General features: G+C 45.5%; 1 protein-coding gene across 5 annotated transcripts in view; it reads right to left on the bottom strand.

Annotated features, from left to right (window-relative positions):
* LRIG1 (leucine rich repeats and immunoglobulin like domains 1) overlaps window positions 1–21,376 on the bottom strand; it is a 112,072-nt gene that overhangs the window by 70,370 nt on the left and 20,326 nt on the right. For all 5 annotated transcript variants that reach the window (XM_070455707.1, XM_070455708.1, XM_070455709.1 and 2 more), the window contains exon 2: window positions 3,059–3,130. In XM_070455707.1, coding sequence (XP_070311808.1) covers window positions 3,059–3,130 — 72 coding nt within the window. The remainder of the gene's footprint in view (window positions 1–3,058; window positions 3,131–21,376) is intronic.

The raw sequence follows: 21,376 nt of genomic DNA, 5'->3' as shown, positions 1-21,376 counted from the left end.
AAAAGAATTTAAATCACATAGAGCTGGTGTCAGGATGAAATGAAGCTGTCTTCCCCTAAGGCTGAGTTGCTGTTACTGTCATTGCTGTGCTGTTGTGATTCAGGAAATTTATTTTTAAGACTAACCAGCATCCCCAGTGAAGGACAGGTGCAAGTCAGATGCTCTCCGTTCTAGATCTGGGTGTGGATTAAGTTCTAAAAAAGCACCAAGTAAAAGGGGGATTAAAAGCCGCAGGTCAAGGGAACCAAACCAATTGAAACTGGACGGCTGTTTGGGGAAGGAACAAATGGAAACAGAGAGCTAGAGAGAACACAGAAAAGGCTCACGGAGCATCAACTGTGCACCCAGTCTATGGCGGGCCGATGACATTGGATCCACAGCCTAACAGGACCCCCAGGGCCCCATGGGACCCAGGCCCTGGCCACACATCCCACCCTCATGCACATCAGGTGCAAGGGCCCTCGTCCTGGTCCTTCTTTGAGGGCCTTGTCTTGTATTTGCAGCTCACCCTGTCCACACCACTCACAGCTGCTTGATCTGCCTATCAGTCACCATCCCGAGCACTCCAGCTCCATTATTACCTCTCCAAAATCAAAGAAGAAAATCCTCCCCTGACCCTGTTCTAGGCCCCCCAAACACGTACGACTAGTGAGTCACCTGGCTTCCTTGTTCCCCACCTATCTTTCCCTTTTTTAATGTGGTTCTGTGACAAGCAAGGTTTGTCTGAGGTGCCAGGATTGTGGGAGATGGGAATAGTATTTTAAGCGGCCACCAAGAAAACTAGGAAGCCAGGATAAAGAATATCTGAATGTAGCACTTTTAAAATATGAAAGTGAACACAAAACTACATTCAGAGTTTGTAAGTTTTCAAACCAAGAAATGATCAGCAACAGAGCCCCATCAAGCCAGACAGAAGCCTGGAGCAAAAGGAAAAATAATCAGTTAAGCTGATTCAGACTTTAAACTTTTTGTATTTTTTTCCATCATGGATTAGTATTATTTTATTATTTGGCATCCATTTTGCTTTTTTTTAAATACTGCATTAAGATGTCCTTCATCTCGAATGCTGAATTTTTAGAAGCCCCTTCAATCCTGCACCACCGGCTAACGCCTCCCTTACCTAGCCCTCACCCTAGCTCTCTCTGTCTGCCTTATTCATTCCCGTGCCCCCAGCAGCAGAGCAGCGCCTGGCCCATAGGAGGTACTTGAGGAAACAGTAAATGAAAGCCTGAATGACGCCCTAAGAAATAACGTGATTTTTTTTTTGTCCAATTCTAAAAGAAACCACTAAGCTCTGAGACTCAACACACAGAAGTTGAATACAGCAACCACAAGTGCAAAGACAGCCTGGATCAAGGGAAAGCACTGTGTTATGGTCTAAACCAGCTCCTTGATGGGCTGGGTCTATCATTTCAGGTGGCTGGGGTGGGTGAACTGCACCCTCACAAAATTCTTAGGCTGTAGTTCCAGGCCTCCGCACTCAGCTTGTGACCGTATGTGGAGAAAGGGTTTTTAAAGGGGTCATATGGATGGGTCCTGATCCAGTGTGACTGGTGCCCTTTTGAGAGGAGGACATTTGGACACACAGAAGAGGCATCAGGGAAAGGAAAGGATACGGGAAGAGGCAGCAAGAAGGTGGCCATCTGCAAGTCAAGGAGAGATGCCTCAGAGGAAACCAACCCTGCCAGGACCCTCATCTTCAACTTCCAGCCTCCAGAACCCTGAGAGAATAAGTTGCTATTGTTTAAGTCACCCAGTCTGTGGTCTTAAAAGTTTACTACAGTAAACTTAATAATGACACACTTCCAAACTAGTCCTAATCACTATGACCTTATGGAAAAATACAGAAAAATAAGGGCCCTGGACAAAGAATTTCCAAGGGTCCCTTCCAACTCTCATCTTCCTTTAACTTGGGAAGTTGGAACCTTCTTTAAACAGACCTGGAAATCATAAATAGCATTTTGGAGAATCTGGAGATGGTGGTAGAGAATACAAGTATTTAACAAATTGCATCATCTGATTAAATTTCCTTTAGACCCTCATCAATGGGATCAAAAAATAATAAACAAGGATTTTTATCAGTTACATATAACAAGTAAAATATATAAAGCACTTAATGTCTACTAAAAATAGAGTAACAACAGGAGCATTGGGTGAATGATTTATGAAATCTTCATGCATAAGTAGCCTTACTAAAAATTGAAATGGGATAGTAAAAATCTTTTAATTTACATGACAAAGTATTCAGAAATGTAAGAAGTAAGGAACAGATGTAAAACCACAGTACAAATACAGTTTGACTCCAAAATTATGTGTAGAAGTACATATTTTTCACTGAGTGTCCACAATGTTTTAGCCTTGGGTGATAATACTGGTGATTTTAATTCGTTTTACATATTTCTACAGTTGCCAAATTTTCTGCAGTGGGTATGCATGACTTTTCTTTGAAGTCCCCATGGAACTAAAATCCTGAATAACTCTAACATTCATGTTAAAAGCAGAATTCCTTACATTAAAAAGAAGAAAAGACTGAGGCCTGATTTAAAGGACACTGCAAGAGACAGCAAACCTAGCGTTCTAAAGACAGTAATGTCTAGTTTTGTTTGGAGATCAGGAGAGAAAAATCAGCCTTATCATCCATTCCTCGATACCTTGGATTCCTGGGAAAGAGAAGGGGTGGGCTGGCTGATATGCCCCTGCAAAGCAGACTGCTCTAGTGCCCTGGGGACTGGGGGAAGTACCAGCCAGGTTGTTAGTCCCCTTGGCACCCAAGGCTTTCCACAAGCCTGTATAACCCCCGTGGGCCTGTGATTTCCAGTAAAGTCACACCTGCTGGACACACCCACCACTGACTGCCCAGGAAGAAGAGAGGGGCTTCAGCAAAGGAGCGCGAAGGAGGCAGGGCCTTCTGTCTCCAACAGCCCCCAGCAGATGTCCCCTCTAACAAGTTCAGAATGCTTATCCAGGGGAAAGAGCAGCGCTGCGACATGAGAGGCTCCTCCCCAGGAGCTTGCCATCCTGCGCACCAACCCCCCAGAGTTTTGGGAAAAGCACTCACACTTCTTGTAGATTCGGCAAGTCCTCAAAACCAGCAGGATCAATCTCAGAAAGTTTGTTGTAACTCAGGTTTCTGGTAAAAGGAGAGCAAAAAACAAAGAAAAAATTTAGTCAATACTCCCAAATTCAGGAATCATCTACCCATCTCTCCCCAGGAGAAATAATCCCTCTTACTCATAACTGCCCCCATCTCATGTACTATTTTAAGTAACCCTGGTGGCTCAGACAGTAAAGAATCTGCCTGCAACGCAGGAGACCAGGGTTCAATCCCGGTGTCGGGAAGATCCCTGGAGAAGGAAATGGCAACCCACTGCAGTATTCTTGCCTGGAGAATTCCATGGACAGAGGGATTCTGTGACCACCATGCTGGTCCAAATGCCTGGCACCATATCAAATGGCTTTTTTAAAAATTACTGTTTTACTAAGGCATCAAACACTATTAAGAAGCAGTAAAGGGAGTCTGATCCTTCATTGACTAAAAATCAGTGGTCCCCAACCATGGATGACATTTGGCAAAGTCTGTAGACATTTCTGGTTGTCACAACTGAAGGGGAGGGGAGGGGAGGATCCTACTAGCATCTGGTGGGGCGAGGACAAGGATGCTGCTAAACATCCTCCAAAGGACAGGACAGCCCTTAAGGACAGACCCAGCCTTCACTGTTAATAGTAACATTCAGAGGTTCAGAGACCTTGGTCTAAACAAAAACTTCAGGATCAAAACTCGCTGGGATGTATAGTTAAAGTTGAAAGGACTATTTAATAAGTGAGCAATGTAAGATCTTAATCATAAGGTTTATTTATATGAACATGGCATTCCTACTATCAGTGAATGAATATTTCATGTGATAATCATGCCAGAGAGAGGAGCAGTGTCATAGGAAATCACGCTGGTGTGAACCAAAGCCTCACATGCCAGTAGCCTTCTCAAGATGACAGCGTCTATCACATGACTCAGAAATACATCTCTCTCCCCTTCAGCCCATCCTTGACCCCATACTCAGAGGGAGACAAGGATCAAGCAGGACAATGTCTGATCCGCTGAGCTTCCCAGAGCACACCCTCAACCCAGACCAGCTTCATCTTTCAGGAACAGAATCCACACAGATGTGGTCCACACGGGCCCTCACTGTGCCTCACTCTCTTGCCACCAAAACACATCCAGTCCTGTGTGTGCCAAAGGAGCTGGCTAACATTTTTCATCTTGGCTATTAATTCCATTGCCATTACTGCCAATTAACAAGTACTATGAATTGAGAGTTCAAAGTCTCTTAAGGGGCCCAGTATCACATTAAGTGGCAACTTTCTTTTAAGCTTCCTCCAGAGACATTCCAATCAATACTAAGCCAGAGCCGAGAGCCATTTCACTGTCAACTCAAGACATTTATCTAAATAAAAGTCAAACCACCCTTGAAATTAATGGTACCTCTGTGTTCAGGGCACAGCCTGAATTAAAAGCAATTTGTCCAGGGATTATGTTACCATAAAAATTGGAGGTGGTAATTTTTAAACCACCTATTGAAGTCAAGTGTGAGCTTGTCTGTTCTTGGGAGTATTTACAATGAGATACTTACACAGAAATCAACAGGTTAGACTTGGAACAGAAAATCCACAAATGGAGAGAGTTCTCTCCCGTCACAGAAAGGACTGAATGGACTGAAAGTTTCTCCTACGATGAGCACATTATCATGACAAAGTGGGGCGGAAATCTTGTTTCTGGGTCTACAGGTAGTGTGAGTTGATAATGACTGTGACATTCATATCATCACAGGTAATGGGGAGTTGCTAAGCTGGAGCAGGCTTGAGAGAAAGACTCAGAAACCACAAAGCCAAGAGCTGTAAGGGTAAACAAGTGATGCAGGGGGTCACCTGGCAGGTGTAGAATGAGGCTGACACAGCAGTGCCAACTCAACCTGCCTGCCACCTAAAGAGGTCATTTGTACCTGCTTCCCAAAAGAAGGGTGGTGCAGACCAGTCTCCTTCATTTTCAAGAGAAGCCTGATCTCTGAAATTTTATGTGAAGTTTTTTCAATTCTTTAAATGTATATGCACAAATCTGGCAGTGTGTGTGGACCACATCTCTGCATACATAAATCTACAGACCACATTTAACCAGAGGATCACCATTTTACAACCTCTGATCTAGTTTCAAAATGAATGACTTGCGGCCAGGGCAGGAGCTGGGGTTCACAGGATCTAGAGCCCAGGCTAGGCCTGGTGGCTCTGTTCTGAACAATCTGAAAGGCAATCACTTCCCTCAATCCTCGTGCCAGTTTTGTCCAGATCCTTTAGGAACTCAGGATTAGAATAAAGACATTTAAAATCACAACTCTCCTTGGTCTCTATTTTTTCCCTTAAAGAGCACATAAAATTTATCTACATTTCAAAAATGCTGTATCTAGTGTCATATTTAAAACACATGGTCAACTAGGACCTACTGTATAAGATAGGGAACTCTACCCAATACTCAGTAGTGACTTAACCAGTAAAAGAATCTAGAAAAGAACAGATACCTGTGTATGCATATGTGACATATGAATTACTCTGCTGCACGCCTGCAACTAACGCAACGTTGTCAATCAACGATACTCCAATATAAAATAAAGTAAAACAAACCAAAACAAAAAAACCTCGTACAAATTCTGCTTTTTAGATAAGGCAACTTGATAAAGGGGGATTCCATAAGCTACTGTTATCAAGAAGCCAGACAGGACCAGTACTTAACACGGAGATTCCAGGGACGCAGCAACAAGTTCAAGAGACTTGTTAAGTGGAAATTTAAGTGTTCACTTGGTCTGCCTGGATGAAGTGATTTTTTGATTCTTGATCAACTAGAAAAGCCATGTATCACCAACCCAGACTGCCTCTAAGAGTAATTCTCCTCTCAGCGCCTGTCACCAGCACAAAGAGAACACAGTGGCTGAGGCCCAGGTCCCTTGGAATGGCTCTGCTTTGGGACAGAGCTTTTAAGTCTGAAAAAGAAATCCTGGTACAAAGCGGGGAATGAGGCCGACACAGCAGTGTCCACTCATCGGCCTGCCACCAAAAGGGGCCATTTGGACCTGGTTCCCAAAACGAGGGTGGGTGCAGACCAGTCTCCTTCACTTTCAAGAGAAGCTCGATCTCTGAATTTTTATGCAATTACCAACTGCTTTATCAAAAAACAGGGAAAACATTTACTTTCTTCTCCCTGACAAGCACAATCTGAAGTAAAATCCGCAGACATTTTTCTTGCTTGCTTGTCTCTGGGAGAAACGCTCTCAGTATAAATAGTTTCCTATTGTGGTAAAAGACACATAACATAGAATGTACCATCTTGACCTGTTTGTGTGTACAGTTCGGGGCAATAAGCACATTCTCACTGTTGTACGAGCATCACTACCAGCCATCCCTCCCTAGCACATACAGTTTTCCCAACTGAAACTCATCACCCATTAAATACTAACTTCCCATCCTCCCTTCCCTCCAGGGCCTGCCCACCTTCACTCCACATGCTGTCTGTAGGACCTGGACTTGAGAGGTACTTCACCCAAGTGGGGCCACACCGTACCTTTTGTGTCTGGCTTACTTCACTGGTGCTTCCATACTGTAACATGTGTCATGCTTTCCTGTTCCTTTTTGTGGCGGAATAGTGTTCCATTATTCACGTGTGTGTGTGTGTGTGTGTGTGTGTGTGTGTGTGTGTGTGTGTATCTTCCCTATTTTGTTTCTCCCTATAAAAGCTGATGGATATTAGGGCTGGTTCCATCTTCTGGTTATTGTGAATCATGCTGCTGTGGACATGGTCATCCCCCACCCACGCCCCGGCATAACATAAAGATATTTTTTTAACTCTTTGATTGCCACACTTTCTGACAACATTCATTTCTCCAAGATGAAACATATTCATATACTTTGGTCCAAGAACTGTGCAGAGAAGGGTCTGAATAACAATTTAAGAGTTAATTAGTGAAAAACTTTTACCTAAGAGACCTTTTTTTTTTCAGGTGGCAGCTGACAGGGACACAAATCTAAAGCATCTCACTTATTTCTGCAAACACGGTCAGCCTTACCAGGCCTGACATCTGAATGTGTTATTGGTTGAAGGTTTCAGATTCTCCTGTCAAAACAATCCATCTATCAGCAGGACAGACACTGTCAAAAGCACTTCTGCACCTTTCAGGAGCAAAGCAGAGAGGAAAGAAACCTTGGGGAATTTAGTTACTGCCAATTGCAGCTTTCATTAAACAGTTTGTCAGCCATTGTCATAACACAAATTTCCCTTGTTCTTGCACAAAGGGTGCACCACTCTTCCAACAACGGAGCCCAGCCGTAGATACTCTTTCTGCTAATCTGCTGAGAGATGACTGTCCGGCCCACCGTTTGCCCAACATGCAAGAGGCCCCTCCGCAGAGACCGGCTCAAGTTTTAGACAGGTTTTATCTGCAGCTGAAGAGCAAAGGGTTCAACAGTGCACGGCAATAATCTGCTTGCTGAGCCCTTTTCCTGGCAAGACCCCCTACCCAGACCTCACAGAATGAGAAGAGCTAAGTCTTCAAATAGCTGAGAAATCCGCCACTGTTCTGTAAACCCCTGCTCTCCAATCCAGCAGCACCCAGTGGAGTAACCCTGACAGTCATACTTAAAACTAATCAAGATTACAGAAAATTAGGACTTCAGGGTCTCAGGGGCACCTGCCACCATACAAATGTCCAACCACCTGTGGCTAGCAGCTACTGTCCTGACTGCACAAGGCAGGGGCAGGCCATTTCCATCATCTCTGAAATTTCTATTGACTGAAATCAAGGAGTAATCAACAAATATTTAAAGTGAAATGCCTGGAGGGAAGAAAGTTGGATTTGAAAAATAAATGTGATCACTGCAGCTTTGTAGTATAGTCTGAAGTTAGGGAGTGTTATTCCTCCAGCTTTAGTTTTCTTTTTCAAGATTGTTTTGGGTACTTAGGACTTTTGTGTTTCGATACAAATTTCAATTTTTTTTGGTTCTAATTCTGGGAAAAATGACAAAACAGAAATAGTTATAGATGTAGAAAAGAAACTTTTCGTTACCAGAGGGTAAAGCGGGGGTATAAATTGGGAGACTGGGATTGAAGTGTACACACTATTACATACAAAATAGGTAACTAAGGACGACCTATTGTGGCACAGAGAACTCTGCTCAATACTCTGTAACGACTTTTATGGGAAAAGAATCTAAAAAAGAGTGGATATTTGTATAACTGAGTCATTTTGCTATACACCTGAAACTAACACAACAATGTACATCGACTATTCTTCAATAAAAAATTTAAAAAATAAATCTGAATTTCCCAATAATCTCAATCCACTGGAGTCCAGCACCAGCTGTGCTTAGAGGCTCAGGCGTGTCCGACTCTGTGTGACCCCATGGACTGCAGCCTGCCGGGCGCCCCTGTCCACGAGCAGGTTGCCACGCCCTCCTCCAGGGGATCTTCCCAACCCAAGGACTGAACCCAGGTCCCCCGCACTGCGGGCTGGTTCTTCACTGTCTGAGCCGCCAGGAAAGCCGAACGGCTTCGTTAAAAACCTGGTGGGCGCGGGGCTCAGATCTCAGCCCACGTCCTCAGGCACACACAGTTCTCAACCAATCCCAACAGAGAAAAGGGGCTTTGAAAACTAAATCCATGAGGAAGAGGCTCTTAAATCAAAAAATGCCCTCTGAATGTAATTCTATAGGCTTTATCAGTTATTGACATAATCTGACCAGCACCATTCTGGATTACAACCAGAACCACATATTACGAACTTGGCAAACACTGTTCAAAGCTGGCAAACAATAATTCATTGACTCCTTGGAAACTGAGGGAGAAAACGCTCCACTTACTTCTGAGTAAGTTGTGGTGAGGAGACAACCCCAGCATCACTAGACAATGTCAATAGCACTTTACCCTCAAAAACAGACACTGCTCACAGACCACTGACTCTATAGGCAAAACCTCTCAAAGGAAGGAAAGTGCCACGCACAGCTGTATTTTTCAACTTTATGAAGAAAAATAATCCAAAGTGAAAGGAACTGGCCACAAATCTGTGACAGGAATCCTCTGGGAAAGGAGGTTTTCCCATTCAGTTTGGTTTCCAGGCCAGTCTATTTCCCACTACTCAGCACTGTCTGGGCACCTGAACAAAACAGAACTTAGCATATTTTAAGCGTTCAGATGTTCCAGAAAGCGAAGAATGCAGCTGGAAAGCAACCCATTTGCTGAGCACATTGGGGTGCCTCGGACTAGCCCAGGAACCTCTTCTTTCTGGGGAACCTGTGAGCTTTGGCTGTATATCTCCTCTTGACCTTATAGGGTGCTGCCTGCCTTCCATTATAAAAGGAGTCATCTGCTTAGCACTGACTGGAAAGACGTGATTAGTCTTTTTCCCAAGGGGTGTGAATGAGGAAGAACACGCAGACTTGTTAGAGTCATTTAATCTCTTAAACTTTCAAGGCTTTTTCTGTTGCATTTTTGCCTTCTGAGCAGTTATGTGTCGTACATATCAAGATCCAACGAAATCACCACACTGTGTTCCTTAGGCCCACATTATAAGGTTTTATGAAAAGAAATTTCTTTTTAAATCTAGGATATCAGATGCCCTTACCTTTTTCTTCTCCCTATTACAACACTTTCCCCTCATTAACCAAAAGCCATAAGTGAAAGGGCTGTTCATACACATTGAAGGTTTATTTCAAGAATGACAAAACTGTATCTTAAACTATATTATCATTCCTCAATATCAGAGGAATTCCTCACCCAAGAATTACCAGGCAAAAGGTGGTCTTATACTTGTGTCTCTTCTGTCAGGTGATCAACCACATATTCCCTAAACTGAGGCTCAGATAAAGAAACACATTCAGCAAATAATCTAATGCAAAATCACTGGACAGAACTCAGTACTTACCAGCTCACCTTGACAGCTTTAGGTCCACTAACACTGAACAAAGTCAGTAATGAGTCACAGTTATTCTGACTTTTGAAAATGTTACACAGATAATTCTATATGCAAATGAGTCTTTCAAGTAACTCAAAACAGGAGTTATTACACACTAGCCATTATCCACACACCAGAGTCACTCACTCCTTAAAACCAGCTTTAGAAATGAGTATGGGTCTCCGACTTCTGATGCTTAAGACATTATCTAAGAGAAGTCAGCCTTGTGTAACTCATCCTGTTGGTCTTAAGTGTGCTTCTATGCCTGACAGTTCACACAGCTCACCCGGGCCTGTGGTTAGTTTGAATGCAGGTTTAAGTCTTTGTCCTATAGCACCCAGAAGAGGTCAAGTTTGACAAATATTTACTGAGTGTTGGTCTATAGTCTATATTGCGCCTAGGTTAAGTTCTAATACAAATCAGGATAAGATCTAGTTTGTGACTTTAGAGAGTTTACAACCTACTGGTCAGATAAGACCCTGAACCAAATAACTCCACCTAAAGGCTCTAACAGGGCAAGCATCTTGGGAATGATGAACCCGGAGTTGCAAGATGACAGCTCTTGGGCCAAAGGTGAGCTGCAGGGAAATTCGTGTTTGACTAAATGGTATTTGGAGAGACCTAAAGTTTTCAGCAAAAATTTGAAAGTTTCAGCTTCTCTTGAAATTGCAGGGACACCTCAGAGATAATGTGAGTTCAGTTACATACCACTGCAATAAAGCAAATGCTGCAATACAGCAAATCATACAATTTTTCTGGTTTCCCAGTAAATACAAAATTGTGTCTTTACACCATACTATAAACCATGAAGTGTGCAACAGCATTATGTCTTAAAAAATAATAATGAACATACCTTAATTATAAAATACTGCTCTTAGAAAAATTGACCCTACAGACTTGCTCAGTTCAGGGTTGTCACAAACCTTCAATTGGTAAAAAATACAACAAAGTGAAACGCAGTGGAGGGCGGTGTGCCTGTCATCACAGGGCCAGCATGCTGACAGCACAATCCGTTACATTATTTAGCACGGACCCAGCTGACCACAGGACTCACCACTCCTATGAGCTCCCTCACGACTTCTCTGCTCACTTGTAGTATCTCCCTGGCCCTGCAAGCATCTAGGTTTGCCTTCCTGGCATGGAGTCCAGGTGATGTTCAGAGCAGGGAAAATTAACTGTGATGAGGAAGGTTTATAGGAAAATGCAAGACCTTCGCTAAATCTGGAAGAGCAGCAGCAGAACGGCATGGCTTTTAAGGAAGAGTTTCAGGATATAAGGTCAGAAAAGTACAATAAAGCATGAATTAAAAAAAAAAAAGAAAAAAGCCAAGTCAGGAGCTCCTAGAAAGGGAAGGCCAAGACAGGAAAGGCTGCAGGCTATGAGGAGAAGAGCATGCAGCCCCCGGCTGTCAGAGCGACAGCCCCGCAGGCAGTTAAATCACGGGTTCTACAAACCATAATGAACCCCAATGCCAGGTTTATTGTGAACATTATTACAAGGTCATTACAGGTGATTCCCCCAGCAACAGAAAATCTCCTTGCTCATCTACTTCAAGTTCTGACCCGAACGCTCAAGAGGCCCACCATCACTGAAAGTAATCAATATTTAATTTCTACAACAGCCCTTAAAACAGGAAATCCTAGGATCAGCTTTCCCTGCCCAAATCTTAGCTTGGGTAAAGAGAGAAAGCAACTGGATATGATATGGCTCTCTCATTTAAGCAGTCTCGTGCTTGATTGTGGAGGATGTACTAGGGGGAGTACACTTTTTCCATAATAGTCATTTGTTAAATATGGTCTGTGCATCACTGACAATGAGAGATTAATTAATTTCATTAAGAAGAGGCACTCCAGTCGCTGCAGCAACTAAGCAGTTTGGTGGGGACCTCACTAATAATGAAGATTTGGGCAGAGAATAGCTGCTGGCCACAGGCTGACCCCCCGCCCCCCCCCGCCTGCCCGCAAACCTGTCACAAAGACACGGATACCCAGGAACACCCCAGCAGGGAAGACGCACCTACAGCCATCACTTGGTTTTGCTATTAGAGAAGTGACTTTGCACCGACTTGGAAATGGGCAGAGGCGGTGAGGGGTCAGGAGTCTCCTCACCTATTCTCTCCTTTATCACCTCTGGATGGGAGTCACACACTGGCCCTTTCGGACAGCCTTTAAGCTCCGTAGGGCTTTCCAAAGTCATCGCCCCCTTGCTGGGCGCACTCCACACACAGCCTAACCTTTCCCTCTTGAAAGCCCAGCCATTCTGTAGAACAGAGGGTGGTGGTGCCTCAGGCCAGGCCCTCCCACCCCCACCAACCTCTCCCGCTCCAAAGGCACCCGGGGGCTCTGGTGAGAGCAAAGGGCTCATCAATCAGGACCTAAAAAGGCTCTAAAATGAGCCCCAAGAATGTGGGCTCACCTCCACCAACACACTCAAGAGGCTGGAGTTCCTTCAGTTATAAAAAAAAAATGGAGGAGGGTTTTCCTAAATGAAAACCATGCTGTATTAAGGCAGGAAACGGAGGCTCTTGCTTCTGCAGTAGTTAAAACAAGCCGAGCGAGCAAAAGGGACAGGAAGTGAGGGACACATTAATCCAGTGGATAAATCTGGAATCCACGGTTTGCCAAGTGCTTTGTGGAGCCCACCAGTGCCCCTCTGGTCACAGATCACTGTTTTCCTGTCCTAAAATCTCCACCTGTACCTCTGTCCCTACAAATATTCACTTTCAGAAGATTAGCTTCCTGTGGAACCAATCACTGCAAAATAAAGGGTATTTAATAAAAGGGTGATGGGGCTTTGAAATTCTTTGAGTCTGAGTTGACCTGTTCAAGACGTACTGTAGGAACAGTTTTTTCAATGTGTCACCCAACCAAATGTAACTATATAAATGGTGGCACAACCATATACTGTGATCAGTTTCCTTTTACAACACACTGAAATGCTCCCCCACATAGCGCAGAGTGGTTCCCACCCTTCATGCCGCCACCTAAGGGCCTGGGAGGACTGCGAGTATCAGAGAGGAAAAGAACTATTTTAACACAGCCCCGTAAAAGGTACTCCTGGTTGCAAGAACAGGCTGGCCAGATTCCAAGCTTGTCTTGCTGGCAGAAGATATAATCGAGGATTTCATTGGGATAAAAGGATAAAGAAATCCTATACCAGGGACTCGAGACTCTTCAGAAATGAAACCTCCAATAATGGATTACTTCCCCTGAGTACAAGAGACACATACTGAAATATTAAGAACCAACCAACCAACCAGAAAAAAAACCAAAACAACAACACCCTTCCCATCATCTGAGCCATTATACACCATCCTAAATACTCTTCTCTAGATGTTTCCTGAACCAGGCAAGCATCAAGGCATTCATTCTGTGCTTTTTAAACCCTCATTTCTGAAAATTCACTTCACAACATAATCCAATCAATGAAAAAATAGTACACAAGCTTCACATTACAGAAATGTACACTGAAAGATGAAAATTAAACTGTGCACATGTGATGATCAGAGTCTGTTGATGTTGTTTTAGAAAAGTATTTAGAAGAGTCATTTTAGTTAGGCAAACATAATTTTGGGTTACAAAAGGGCAGTATATATACATACAGTCTATGGGGTCACAAAGAGTCAGAAACAACTTAGTGACTAAGCCACCACCTCTGACATGGTAAGTGGCCTTTTTGTCCCCCCCTTTAAGGGGGAAGAAGGAAATTATTTTTTTCCCCAGTAATTACATTTTTATAAATAAGTATACCTTAATGTTATCAGTATACCTTTCCTAATCTGACACAAAAAAATTTAAGGGATAAATGACATAAGTGGGCATAACTACCTTCCCAGAACAGAGCTGCTCATAAGGAAAACCTTCTCTGGAAAGCCAGACGTTCATACAGGTATTCTCTGGAATCCTCTTTCAGCTTGCAGTGGAATTTACATGCATCTTTTATTTTTCCAACTGAGATCACACCAAGCATTCACTAAAGTCTCAGGCATCTCTCTGTGCCTGTGCAAAGCCCGAGCATCTGCAAGCTACAAAGCTAACAGAAGAATCTCGGTTTACTTGCATTTACCATGTTACTCTGCATTACAAGCTGATGGAGAGCAAGGTTCCCACAAATATTACCAAACATTGTCTTCTTGGTTTTCTGTATCTTCTTCTAGGTCTCAAGGAGTCAAATATTACCTTCTAGGTTTACCTTCCCATTCTTTCCCACATTTCCCAGCTACTTTCCAACTTAAAAATGAAGATGACTCAAATATAAAGAACAGATCCCACAAAAACTGAATTTGAATTTACCCACAAGTTTTCAAGAACACATCCGCTGTATTACAGGGAGGCACACGAGGGACTGGAGTTAAGTATTTTAAAGAAAACGCGGTTTGGAAAGGTCAGCCTCCTGGCTAACAGTGAAGGTGCTGACTTTATTAGCTAGCTTATCGACTTGGGATCTCATTCTGTCACTTTTTCCGCTGGGCTTTTAAGAGTTTATGTGTGTCATGAAATGCTCAGCTGAAGCCAAAATTTTTTGTTTCTATGACGCTCAGATGTCACACAAACACCATAAAATTCAAAGCCCATCCACATCGCTGTCCTGGGGCCATGGTGACTTCTCTGGTTCTGGCCGCTGGAATGGCTGAGCAGAGACCAAGTCAGTTCAGGGGGAACAGCTAGGTGGCAGGCATTTCAGGGCAGCTTCTGCACAGCGTTCTCTGCAATATGGGGCCTTCCTTCTCACCGAGATTACAGACACCAAGAATCAGATGATGCCTGTGACCTGCACCCTGGACATATTAAACTTCTACTACTTCGAATGCAGAACTGTCAGTGAAAATGACAGAGCTACAATATACTTTTGTTGCTTCTTCTCTTTTTTAATCTTTCATCAAAGTTTCCAAAGGCTGGTGTGCTACAATTCATGGGATCATGAAGAGTCGGACATGACGAGGTGACTGAACAACACGACGTATCTCAGAGATCCTCTTCCACATGGCTCACTGACATTCGCTGAGGCCCAGGGCACCCGAACATCCAGCTCCTCACAGTCACACCGTCCATCCCCCACCCCCCTGCCTCTTCAGAGTCTGCAGTTCCAGGTCATTTACTCCCAAACATGTGTCTTAAAGGAGGGATCCCAACAGTGAATTCCGCTAAATTATATCTCAACCAAATAATGACTGTTACTATCTATGGGACAGGAGTCTGTTTTTAAAGTAAATCACCAGCAAAAGCAATTAAAAGCTCTACTGAAAGTCATTCCTACATGGCTCCCTATGGTGTCCCTGTTAACAGGCTGGAGAGACCTCAGAAACACCACCTGGACTTTGAGTTACTCCATCTCCTCTCAGAGTGCTCGGGAGAGACAAAAGACATCCAATTCCCATCTCAGCAGGGACTCAAAGCCCATGGTCTGGCCAGACCCAGACATCCATGACATGGGCTACAGGGAAGCAGCTGCCCTAAGAAGAGCCAGCACTCCTTTGCCTACCATTTGTTATCTCTTGAACACTACCACAGCCCACCCCGGCAGCTTCCACCATCACTCCTTTTTAAAGATGATGTCATCAAATTCCAACTAGTCACAGTCTCTGCTCAGCTTGCCCTGGTCAACCAACTCTGTCACTCTCAGGGGAGAGGCTGACTCGCGCCTGCAGACTTCATGCTAACAAAGCTGGCATCTGAAACCCTCTCTGGTTAGAAGCCAGTTGGGTTCCACGCACTGAGATACAAAACCAAACAAAGTACAGCTGGGAGTGTGGCAGACTTGGGGTGATAAGGCCTCCAGTGATGAGATCCAACCTGTCCTCCAACTCAGACTCTCCAGGCTGCCTTTCCTGTCTCCTCACTCCCTCCTCCCCACAGAAGACTGTCACAGCAAATAAAAGATGCCCCCGTCCCACCCCAGGTTGGGTCCACGCGGCCACACGAGCGTGACTCTGCAAAACGGCACTGGCAGCTCATTCACCTGTGGCAAATTTGGCCCCGATCGATAAGCCGAGGCAGGTCTGGATTCGGGGAGGCTCCCCCTCGCAGAAGCACAAGGCAAAAACCACCCACGCTCCCAGACCCAGAGGGCTCCTGCGAAAAGCACCTGCACGAACTCGTCAGGGTGGTTTGGGAGGTCACAAGTGCTTCAAGAAAAGATCTTTTCTTCCCAGGGTCACGGGACAAATGGTAGACCTGCCGCACTGCCGGTGTCAATATTTATCTAAGGCCTAGGTATTCACCATGGTAGAAATCGGGCCCTTTTTCAATTCACTCATTCACGTACTTTGCCACTACAAAACTCCCCAAGAGAGATTCATTTACAGCTTGAATTTCTTTTCTTCCACTGCCATACAGGAGGCTGGTGGTGGGGCCCATGGTCTGTGTCAGCCATAATCCAGCAGCTCGAGAAGAAAGCATTCAATGTGTTTCAGAACTGCCGATATCGAATGGCCTTGCCCCCGAGGACAATAAAAAGACGGGGAAGTGAAACAGAGCGCCTGCTTTCTCCCTCCCCAAGGCATGTGCGTTTTCTGCTCTGGAAATGAACAAAACTTAGGCCTTGCAGTAAAGTGAATCCCCAGAACCACACCCGGCATTTCTAGGTGTGACTTACTCACACTGCAGGATTAATCCAGCAACGAATACCCAAGGTATGTGCAGCTCAAAGGAAGCCATGTGCTATTTCAGGAGCCCTTCTTGCTCAGTTCCAACTCTCCTGGACCCCCTCCTTCTCACCCTGTAAGGAGTCTTGCTCCCTTAGTCTCCCCTTCTCCCAAGAAAGAGGCATATACACAATCTCCCTTTCAGGTAAACATCAAATTTAGGAGGCCCTTAAGGCCCCTGAAAATAGCTGTGCACTGTGGAAATAAGGCTCATAAATGGAGGCCTCCAAGTCTTTCCCCAGCACTCAGAGTCCTGAGATGCCCTTTCCGCAAAGGACGCTGAGCTGCACTCCCTCCATCCACTGTGCGGACATCTTCAAGGAGAGGTGCTGTGTTGGCCTCGTGGGGCCAGCCGACTCCAGGCTTTTACGCCAAGGAAACTGAGGCACTGCAGAAAAAGGGTGCTCTCTCCAGTGATGGGTCAAAGAACTTGCCTGAAAGCCCTCCTGCAAAGCTCAGGGGAGTGACAGAGAAAAGATTTCTCAAGCCAGATTCCTACGATTCACTGGATCTACCTTTCTGAGTCCATATACACAATACTTCCCAGTTACCTGGGTGTCCCCCAAGACCCCACTAAGATCTGGACACTCCACAAAACCCAATAAGGATCATCAGACTTCAATCTGCCAATGGACTGTAAATCACTTCCGTTCCTTCCTGAGCAAAAAGTGTGACAGCAAGTGATGAGCTATGAGGCATGTGTGGTCTGCGAGGGGCAAGCATTCCTTCCTCTGCTTTAAATATTCCTGCTGGGTGGAAGCGGGCCAGCATTGAGCCCAAAATGGTAGCAGCTGAAGGTGTGGTCAGTTTTATTTTTTTCTCACATAAAAATATACAGGACACTTAAGCGCACAGTATTTCCTCACGCACACTGAGGTTAATAATTCACAAACTAACTGACATTCATCAAGGATTAGAAAATTGAAAGGTGGTTTGTGCAAACACTCCTGTTCTTGCTCTTACTTAACAGCTGGTTTATTTAACTGATGGCTTCTGTTGCCATTAGTGGCAGGTAGCACTTCAAAAGGTTAGGCATCAAGGCAGATACGCCACTATCTGGGTTGCGCAGCCTCTGGCTTATATGTTATCCAAAACCCTGGAAGATCCCCTGGAGGAGGGCATGGCAAACCACTCCAGTACTCTTGCCTAGAGAATCCCATGGACAGTGGAGCCTGGGGGGTTACAGTCCATAGGGTCCTAAAGAGTTGGACATGACTGAAGCAACTTAGCACGCACATGCACACATAGAGGGAAAAGCTGGACAAGTCCAGTAAGGTGAAAATCCAGGATCGCAAAAGTCCTAGTTTGCTGATAAGACTTTATTGTAGTCATGCTCTCCAGTTTCTAATCTGGGCAGATGGTCAAGTCCCCAGAATGCCATTGTGCAAGAGCAGGAGGTGCCCACAGAAGAGGCAAGCTGCTGGGATTTCAGATCAGATTGTCAACCCCCCAAAAAGGAGGGCCTGATCCCCTCTTCCCTAGACACTTTCCACTTCTCTTATCTCACTTCGGTTTCCTCTAAAACGGTGCATATGTGTGTTGAGAGTGGGGAGGAGGACTGTAAGGCTGCTTTCTCCAGCCGCTCCCGAGTGTCTCCAATGCGGCAGGACATGACGCTGACCAGTGGGTGGTGGATGTTTTTCAACCAGGGGAAATTAAACCTCGGGGGTCTGTGTTATCTGCAAAGCCATGAACTTCATACAAACCCGGGACCTACCGCCTGGGTTTATGAACCTGTGATAGTGCTAAGGCCGCATGAATGTCCACATAACCCTTGTTAAAGAGGTTACACATTAACCGCCACAAGGCTCGAGGAAGAGTCTATCACCCACACCGTCTCCACACCTCTCATATCCCTCCTTTGAAAGGGTTTTCCAGAAGTTGCTACCATGGCACTGGGAATAAATAAGGCTGGGTCCACATTCTTAGTTTTTAATAAAGCCACAACTTCAGTGGGGGGCGGCTGGCCTTAAAAGGGACAGAAAATAATACTAAATAATAGTAAATGCAAAAGGGCAAACATACAGGACACAACCAACCACTGGTTATTTCACCAGGTGTTTCAGGGGCATGGGGAACAGTGTCTGGGGACAATATGGCACAGTAGAAAGAGCAGTGGTCACTCACACTGGTTTGGAAGTGAGTGAACACACACGAGTGTCCTGAGCTCCAGGAACGGTGCTGGACTCCAGGGCCGTGGGGTAGCAAGGTGGCCTCTCCCCTAACGGAGTGTATAAGCAGGAGGGGAAGACAGATGCTGAGAGACATGTTCCAAAGGCCACCCTAGAGCACGACCATAGCCAAGCTCACCTGGGTGTTTGGACAGACCCCTCTGAGCAGTGGTTTAACCTGAGACCAGAAGGATCACACGAGTCACCTGGAAAAGGCACAGGATGAGGGCACAGGCAACAGCTCCGTAGGGAAGAAACGGCTCGGCTGGCAGAGGTAACAGCAGTCCTGGTATCCAGCGACTGCAGAGGGCGGGCAGGAGGCAGGGAGCAGGCGCCTGGAGCCACACGGACGCGAAGCTGGACCCAAGGGACCCCAGTGTCCAGGGTAGTGAGTCTCACACTTCAGACTCAAAACCCACTTCCCCAGATCCTCAGTCCCTGGCACCACAGACTCAGACTCCAAAGTGTGGGGATGCGTTAAATGGACCCCAAGGCTCCCTGGGGGACAGCCAGCCAGCCACCATGTCATTACTGTTTCAGTAATAATCAGCCCACTGGCCAGTTGACCCGCATCGGTGGATCGCCAGAGGTGGACTGGCAATGTTTTTCCAAAATCTACCTGTCGCCCTTCTTTCAAGCAAGACTCCGACCACCTGGGGCCCTCAGCACACCCAGAAGAGGACTAGAGGGTAAGAAATGAGAAACAAGTAAGAGGAGATCGGGCCCGCCAGTCCAGGCCCAGGGCTCTCAGTGCTCACAGAGGTTCAGTCCAGACCCCCTGAAGTCACCCCACTAGCCCCTCTCCCCCGGCTTCTGGCTCTAAAGGAAACCGCTGCCGAGCCTTGGCTTCCTTTCCCATTAAAAGCCACCAGGGCCACAGGTTTCAATTAGCTGTGTCAGCCTACCACCCCGAGGCCGCCCAAGTTCAACATGTCAGCCCTCCCCCAGCTTCCGGTCTCCACAGAGCACTTCACACCTCCCTATTGTAAACCTGTCCAGAGCAATTACCCTGCCTGCCTTTGGACAGCCTCAGGACCGCATTTCTGTCTAATTTATAGCTGCAAAGCTCGGTCGGCAGAGGCAGCCTTGCCCTGGAGCAGAGGAAGTGCTGAGAAAACGGTCAGACCTGGCTGTACACGCAGGCGCACAGGCCAGCGTCCTTAGGGTACAGAAGGGCAAATCCTCCCATCGTCCCAGCGGCGGACACGGCGTGCTAAGCTGCCCGAGAGAGCCCGGAGTCTGTATTCGCTGCGGGAATAACTATTGTTCTCTTCTGCCGCATTTCCTCCTTCGCTTGGAATTACAAACAGGGAGACCGGTACAGCATACACACTAGGCAAATACTGCCCGTTTTATTTCTACCTGAAGATCTTAAAAGTCTTTAAACTCAAAAATAAAATCCAGTTCACCCAAGGATGGTGAGACAGAGACATTTCTGCCCCTGGGCAATTCAACTCACTCAAGATTTTATGACCTGTCTTTTTTTTTAAACTTGCCCTGTTTACAACTCAAAAGACAAATGATCCAACTGAAAAATGGGCAAAGAAAATGAATAAATATTTCTCCAAAGAAGATATACAAGTGGACAAGAAGCACATGAAAACTTGCCCTGCATCACTAGTCATTGCTGCTGCTGCTGCTAAGTCCCTTCAGTCGTGTCCGACTCTGTGTGACCCCATAGACGGCAGCCCACCAGGCTCCCGTCCCTGGGATTCTCCAGGCAAGAACACTGGAGTGGGTTGCCATTTCCTTCTCCAGTGCATGAAAGTGAAAAGTGAAAGTGAAGTCGCTCAGTCGTGTCCGACTCTTAGCTACCCCATGGACTGTAGCCTACCAGGCTCCTCTGTCCATGGGATTTTCCAGGCAAGAGTACTGGAGTGGGGTGCCATTGCCTTCGCTGCATCACTAGTCATTAGGGAAACATAAATCAAAACCACGAGGAGATACTGCTTCATACCCACCAGCATGGCTATAATTAACCTGACAGAGATAACAAGTACTGGTAAGGTTGTGGAGAAATGGGAACCTTTATTCCCTGATGATGAAATTGCAAAAGGTGGTGTGCAGCTTCTGTGTAAAACAGCCTAGCCGTCTCTCAAAAAGTTAAACATAGAGACACCACATGACCAGCAATTTCAATCCCAAGTATCTACCCAAGAGAAATGAAAACATACATTCATACAACAAACGCTATACACCAATGTTCATAGCAGCATTATTTGCATCAGCCAAAAAGTCCAACAACTTATGAATGGATAAACCCAATGTGGTCTACCCATGCAAGGGAATATTATTCAGCCATAAAAAGGAAAGATTTGCCAATACATGCTACAACATGGAAGAACCCTGAAAACACGAGGCCAAATGAAAGACAGACACAAAAGACCAGGTACTGTATGATTCCGTTTATATGAAATGTTCAGAGTAGGCAAATCCAGAGAGCCAGGAAGCAGATGTTGCCAGGGGATGAGAAGAGTGAGGAGGGGCTGCTAGGGGAACAGGGTTTTGTCCTTGGGTGACTAGGATGTGCTGGAATTAGCAGTGATGGTTTTACAACTCTGTGAATAAACGAAAAA

This window comes from Odocoileus virginianus, chromosome 26, assembly GCF_023699985.2.
Source record: "Odocoileus virginianus isolate 20LAN1187 ecotype Illinois chromosome 26, Ovbor_1.2, whole genome shotgun sequence".
Classification (NCBI taxonomy): Eukaryota; Metazoa; Chordata; class Mammalia; order Artiodactyla; family Cervidae; genus Odocoileus; species Odocoileus virginianus.
Note: the sequence above shows the minus strand (reverse complement) of the source record. Positions and strands in the feature narration are given on the sequence as shown.